Raw genomic sequence first — 7500 nt, forward strand, 5'->3', positions numbered from 1 at the left:
ACTGCCCCCTGGAGTGATGTGATGTACTGTTAGTCATCCACCCACCTATCATGAACGTGGAACCCTGCTCCGTTAAGGATCCAGCCCGGTTCCTTAGGGTGAGGAACCTTGGCAGTCCTGGAAATCAGGTGCTGGATGTCTCTCCATGTCAGGTCAGGACTGTGAAACAGAAGGCAAAATAACCCAATGTGATGGTGTGAATCACACAAACATCACCCACAAAACGTATACTGTGTTTACATAACAAGTGTTTACATAAATACCTCATTCACAATTATGTTTAGACAAAATGAAAAGAAGCGTAATGAGGTCAATTTACATATGTATATATTTACTCACACACACACACACACACACACACACACACACACACACACACACACACACACACACACACACACATATATATACTGTATACTGTATATATATATTTACAATGTGACCTGTGTGGATACCTTAATGTCATTTTATTTAGTTTTTTGTTTCATTCCATATTTGATAACTGTCTATATTGTAAATATCTATCTATCTATCTATCTATCTATCTATCTATCTATCTATCTATGTATCTATGTATCTATCTATCTATATATATCTCTCTCTATATATATAGATATATAGATATTTACAATATAGACAGTTATACAATACATATCACATCATACATATATATATATATATATATATATATATATATATATATGATGTGATGTATGGCGCTTGTATGTCTTATATGTCATGTATGTGTTTGGAGCTGCCCATGCCCCTCATGTATGTATCACACTCAGCGGCCGCTTGCTGATGGTTCTTCCCCACGAGTCTTACCCTCCAGTCACATAGTGTCAGCTTCCTATTTCCGACACCCACTAAAAGCCACGGCCTAGCCCCATGCCAAACACATCACAATAGAGAAGAAAAACGCTCAATTTAAGGATGAATATTCATGTTCCAACAAAGGAGGGTGGGAAAGAATGGGCTGCACGTATTTAAGCAGCACTGCCTCGACGTACAGCAGACCCTGGTGTCATGTCAAGCGATATTCTAATGGAATCCAATTAAGACCTTTCCTCTGCTGTGTGGACTAGCAGATATTAGTTCGGCTCTGTATAACAAAAGACCAAAGGGTACTCAAGGAGAGGGTCTTTTTTTAGAGTGTCTGAAAAAAAAAAGATGTCTGAAGGAAATTGGCTTTTCTTTCATCCAGTCATTATGACTGGCAAAGGAAAATGAATGAAATTTAGACAAAGGTGGACCTCCCCTACTGAAAGAATATTGTGCCTATGTGTGATTATAAGTATGAACATACCTGCACAGGCACACGTGTAAATGGGGACACACACATATACACACATGCACTCTGTCTCTCTCTCTCTCTCTCTCTCACACACACACACACACACACGCACACACACACACACACACACACACACACACACACACACACACACACACACACACACACACATACGCACTCACACACACACACATGCACTCTGTATCTCTCTCTCTCACACACACACACACACACACACACACACACATACGCACTCACACACACACATATACACACATGCACTATCTTTCTCTCTGTCTCACACACACACACAAGCGCACACACACATACACAAACACATTCACATTAACACACACTAATCTCTGTCTCACACACACATACACACACACACTTATGCACCTATGCGTAGACATGTGCGAACACATACGCACACTTGCATATACACCCACCAACACACACACACACACACACACACACACACACACACACACACACACACAGTCCTACAGAGACATTTTCTGGTCTTTTCTGGTGAATAGGCAATGCATTGTGTTCCTCCTTCGTGAGTCGTGCCTTCAGTGAAAAAACATCATTAGAGGTTCAGCGGTGTGTGTCACGGGCAGGCCAGCCCTCTCCGCTCCTCCATTTCAAACCGCAACAGTTATTGCCCATCACAGAGAGTGCTTCATGTTCCCGACCCTGTGACTCACACAGAGAAGGGGCGTGCCTGCGCACGACACACTCGCGACCTTGACGATGAAAGTCGTCATCTCGCATTCCGGAGAAGACACCGCATCCGACCCACACCAGAGAGGGGCCGCAGACCAGTTCATAAAGCGGGGGGGGGGGGGGGGGGGATTCCCAAATATGACGACAGGCGAGACTAACAGAGCAATGGGCCAGAACCACACAAAGAGGCGTTTTATTGCCGTGTGACATGAGATGTAAGCCTGGACTATCTGTCAGAGAGACAGAAGGATAGAGAGACTGACGGAGGAGAGAGAGGGATAGAGAGACAGACAGAGGAGAGAGAGGGATAGAGAGACAGACGGAGGGAAGACGGAGGGATAGAGAGACAGACAGAGGAGGGACAGAAGGATAGAGAGACAAACTGAGGAGAGAGAGGGATAGAGAGACAGACGGAGGAGAGATAGGGATAGAGAGACAAACTGAGGAGAGAGAGGGATAGAGAAACATACGGAAAATGTGTAGAGAGGGGGAGACAGAGACAAATAGAAGACAGAGACAAGAGAGAAGGTAAGACAGACAGAGGAGAGAGATAGATAGATAGATAGAAAAGAAAGAGTGAGAGAGAGGGGGGGGTAGAAAAATTGACAGAAGAGGGGGATTGAAAGATATATGGAGGAAAGAGAGAAGGATAGTGGGTCAGACAGAGAAGATAGAAAGACACATAGGGGAGACATACGGGGAAGAAAGATGGAGAGAAAAGCCCGGAGGAAGAAACTACCGAAATCCCATTACATTCAGAAAAAAACAACAACAACACCGACAGCAAACAAACAAAACAAACCAAAAGGTTGCAATTGCTTTCATTAGGAGCAACACAGCTGAAACCAAAGACAACAAAGCCAAATTAAAAAAGAGACACAAACACCCACTCACACCCACACACACACACACACACACACACACATACACACACACACACACTTGCACACACAGAGGACCAGACATACTCTAACAGAGGAGAAGTTCAAAAGTACATCACTTGCACACCCCCTCCACCCCCACCCCCCAGAGCCTTTGAAAAGCATCAGAACTTACAGTGGTGTTCGCTTTCATTATTTTAGGTTATTATTAGCAGACTTATTTCTCAGTACCAGCTGATTTATTTGTGTGTGTGTGTCTGTGCAGGATACCTCCACCACCACCATCATCTTCTAACCCCTCCCCCAGTCACAACACATCACCCCCCCCCCCCCCCCCCTCCAGAAGAACGTCTCCACTCCTCCACCCCAACCACACCCCCCTGGCCCCGACTGGTTTGCATAAAGCAAACAAAATTAAATTTGCTTTGCTAAATCAAAGCTTGTATGGTATTCCAAGCTGATCTCACTGGGACAAATTACTTCAAACGGCCTCCTTTGTATCATAACAGAATAAAACACACACACACACAAACACACTCACACACGTACACACACTCACACATACAAAAAAAAGCCAAATCAGCCTCTCTCCAAAAACCTCTCAACGTGGGAATTCATTACTGAACCTTGGCGTGAGTTTCTCTGTCTCCTAGCGCTGTGCGACACAGATCTATTTATCTGCGAAAAGGCATTTTGCTCTCGAAAACACAGTCTTGGCACAGGACCAGCTTTCCTTGTGTTTTATTCTACCCCCTCTGTTCTCAATGCCGTCTCCTCTCTTCTGTCTCTCTCGCTCTGAAAAACTTCCAAGAGATCTCCCAGGGGGGGGTAGGGGAGCCACACCAGCAGAGGCAGGTCACCCGCTCACATCTCTGAAGAATAAGAAGAAGAAGAAGAAGAAGAAGAAGAAGAAGAAGAATAAAGCGACCGCTAACGCGACGCGCTCCCCCCGGAACCACCGCTCTCCTGTGTTTTCCGTCTGGTTCTAGACCCACGCGGTACCCCAGCCTCCACCTTGGCTCCACACCAGCGCTCAGTGTGGCGGTGGGGCCGTATCTGAGCACATAACTGTTTACAAATCCCTGGTTAATAGGATCAGGCTTCATTGACTTAAGCGGGCGTCTGTGCCTGATGTAATCTATTAGCCGTATGATAGTCAGACTAGTGGACAGATCAATAAGACCCAGCCTCTTATTGGCCCACTGTGTGCTGTTTCTCCTCTTTAGACGGCCTGCTCCATGCATGTTTAACAGCGTCTCTGTGTGTGTGTGTGTGTGTGTGTGTGTGTGTGTGTGTGTGAGTGTGTAAATGAGGGAGAGAGTGTGTGTGTGTATGTCAATATAGGTGTTCGTGTATGAGTGTGCGTGGGAGCATATGTGCTCTTCTCAATGCATCTTAGTGTATGTGTGTGTGTGTGTGTGTGTGTGTGTGTGTGTGTGTGTGTGTGTGTGTGTGTGTGTGTGTGTGTGTGTGTGTGTGTGTGTGCGTGCGTGCGTGCGTGCGTGCGTGCGTGCGTGCGTGCGTGCGTGCGTGCGTGCGTGCGTGTGTGTGTGTGTTTTCAGGTTATGGTTATGCTTGTGTGTTTTTTATATCAAGTTGTATTGAACCTGAAGTGACTGAACTAAGGTGTTGAACTGGTTGCTCAAGCGAGATGTGTGTATTTGAGCACACACACACAAACACACACACACACCCACACACACACACCTCCCTTTTTGTCTTTGTATTTGCTCCCTCATTATCTCATGGTGTCTCTTTTTTTCTCTGCACAGAAAACATATTTAAGGCTCCAGCACAGTAACATTTCTCTCTCTCTCTCTCTCTCTCGCTGTGTCTCTCTATCTCTCTGTCTGTCTGTCTGTGTGTGTGTATCTGATCTGTAACATTTATCTCTCTCTCTCTCTCTCTCTCGCTGTGTCTCTCTATCTCTCTGTCTGTCTGTCTGTGTGTGTGTATCTGATCTGTGAGTGTGTGTGGGTATGTGTATTTGTCGCTCTCTTTTTTTCTTCTGAAACCTGAGTGTAATTCAGTGCATCTGAAGAGCATTTATAATCAGTGTACAAGTGTGTGTAAAGGTATATGCACCTACAGGAATGTATATGTGCGCATCTTTCACATGGTGCGTATTTACATCTGTGTGTGGGTGTATACATTCTTCACTCCTCCCAGAGAGAGAGGGACATGCTGTCCTTGTGCCCTGACCCCCCCCCGTATAATAAATTATTGGTGGGCATGCTCTGCTCTGCTCACGGAGCCCTCTGCTCAGACTGCTGCTCATTTCAGCTCACACTAGACCCTCATTGATCTGCCCTGCAGTTCAACTTAATTGGAAACACAGTAACACCAGCCCCAGACACGTACTCACACACACACACACACACGCACACACACACACACGCACGCACGCACACACACACACACACACACACACACTCATACACGCACTCAGTCTCTGACATATACACATACACACTCACACAAACACACACACATACTCAGTCACTGACACACACACACACACACACACACATGCATCCATACACACTCAGTCACATACATTCACACACACATGCTCACACAGAGAGAAAGAAAGAGAGAGAGAAAGAGAGGGAGAGGGAGAGGGAGAGGTTGAGGGAAATAGTTTTTATGTCTGCTTAGAAAGTTACACTATGTGTCGGAATGAATCTATCAGTTTTCGTCTCTGAATGACTTATACTGTTTAACAAAACTACTTTCTACCATGCGCACACACACACACACACCCACACACCCACACACACACATAAACGCACACATTTTCTCTTTTTCCCTCTCTGACCATCTCTCAACCTCTCTTTCTCTGGCTCCCTCAAACACTCCCTCATTAACTACACAAATCTGTGGGGCTCTGATGGAGTGCATTTAAAGGAAATCACGGCCTTGTACTTATTGGACGGGCTCTAATTGATAAAGCCATTAGAAACACTTGTGCAGATAACAGATAGGGAGAGTCGGAGCGTGTCCACAATCACTCCAAATGAGCTCACTCTGCCCTCGCTCTTCTACACTCACACACTGAATCAAGCCGGAGCTCAATGAGCTAGTTTTGATGTCTGCTTAGAAAGTGCTACCATGTGTCGGAATGAATCTATTAGTTTTCCTCTCCAAATCACTTATACGGTTTAACTAAACCACTCTCGAACACACACACTCACACACACACACACACACACACACGCCGCTGACTCGGGCCCTAATCTGGTGAAGATTTGGCCCTGACTGGGCATAGATTTGGTGCTGTTTTTTCCCTGATCTGATGAGAGCCAGTTCCACAACCGGAGTTCTTCAGGAAGGCTGCCGGCACCTCTGCTGCTCCTACCGGAGAGCTTGTTGCTGGTTCAGAGTCTGTGGACAATTCATTTGACTGAATTTTCACCAGTCCCATTTTAATTATTTTCCCCACTCTTCAGTTTTCCTGCTTTTCCTGTGGCTGTGAATGGGGGATGGGGGGGGGGGGGGGGTGGGGGGTGAGTCATGTGTGAAGCGTGTTGTTTTGAAGTCAGAGGGGAATGCGGGAGTGCGAGCGCTATCCGGTGGAGATATTACCTCTGCCTCATGCATCATGCAAATCTAAGGTGTGTTTCCACCTCCACGTCTCCATTTTCTGGGATGTGTTGTGCACCATGATGACGGCACAGGCATCGCTGTGATACATTTTCTCTCTCGAGGTAAAAAGCTTTATGGGAGCTCAGCAGCAGTGACGGTGACGGTAGCGGTGACGGTGTTGGCAACGCTTTTTTTTCGGAGTGCGACTCCATAGCTGCGTAGAGGAGCACGCGTGCGGCGGCCCCTCGTTTGTAAATGTGCGTCTCAGGGATTGGCCAGGTTCGAGGCGGTGTTAAAAACGATTAGGGAGGCAGAGCGCGTGGCGTGCCGCGCATTCGGAATGAGATCCTGCCGTGATTAGAGAAATCCCTGAAGAGCCGCCGCCATTCTCTGCGCTCTGCTGAAGGAATGATTGCTTCCCAGAGAGGGGGGGGGGGGGGGGGGGGGAGGGGAGAGAGCGGAAGAGGAAGAGAAGGAGGGAGAGAAATAAAGAGGGGGAATGAGACATATATTTATACATAAGAGTAGGAAAAGAGGAATAGATGTAAAACGAAAAGAGGATAGAGGCACTGTTAACAATATGCTTCACACACATAAACACACACACACACACACACACACAAGCTAACATATTTATACAAGCACACACACACACACACACACCACACACACACACACACACACACACACACACACACAGACTGTGAAAGAGGCCTAGCCATTTGTAGTCATTCGTTTTATCATACACTCTCAGTCAACCTACAGCAGAAATCCCTGAGAATAACTGACTGTTCCCCATAAAGTCACAATGCCTAGAGAGAGTGGACACAACGACCCTACTTCCTTGTTCATGGCTTCCTATTTTGCTAGGGTACTTAATGACACATATTGCATAAACCATTTAGAGCTGTAATCAGTGCACAACTGCAGCTTATGCCTGTGCTTTCTGCAATGGTTGTCGAATGCGAGATGTCGGAGTGTGTCATGGAATTCTGCATGGTTTGCTGCATG

General features: G+C 46.3%; 1 protein-coding gene across 1 annotated transcript in view; it reads right to left on the reverse strand.

The window, feature by feature from the left end:
* Positions 1–7500, reverse strand: part of LOC116222511 (neuroendocrine convertase 1-like) — a 57849-nt gene that overhangs the window by 41474 nt on the left and 8875 nt on the right. The window contains exon 5 of the mRNA XM_031576917.2: positions 46–159. Within this exon, the coding sequence (XP_031432777.1) occupies positions 46–159 (114 nt within the window). The remainder of the gene's footprint in view (positions 1–45; positions 160–7500) is intronic.

The sequence above is a fragment of the Clupea harengus genome, chromosome 11, assembly GCF_900700415.2.
Source record: "Clupea harengus chromosome 11, Ch_v2.0.2, whole genome shotgun sequence".
Classification (NCBI taxonomy): domain Eukaryota; kingdom Metazoa; phylum Chordata; class Actinopteri; order Clupeiformes; family Clupeidae; genus Clupea; species Clupea harengus.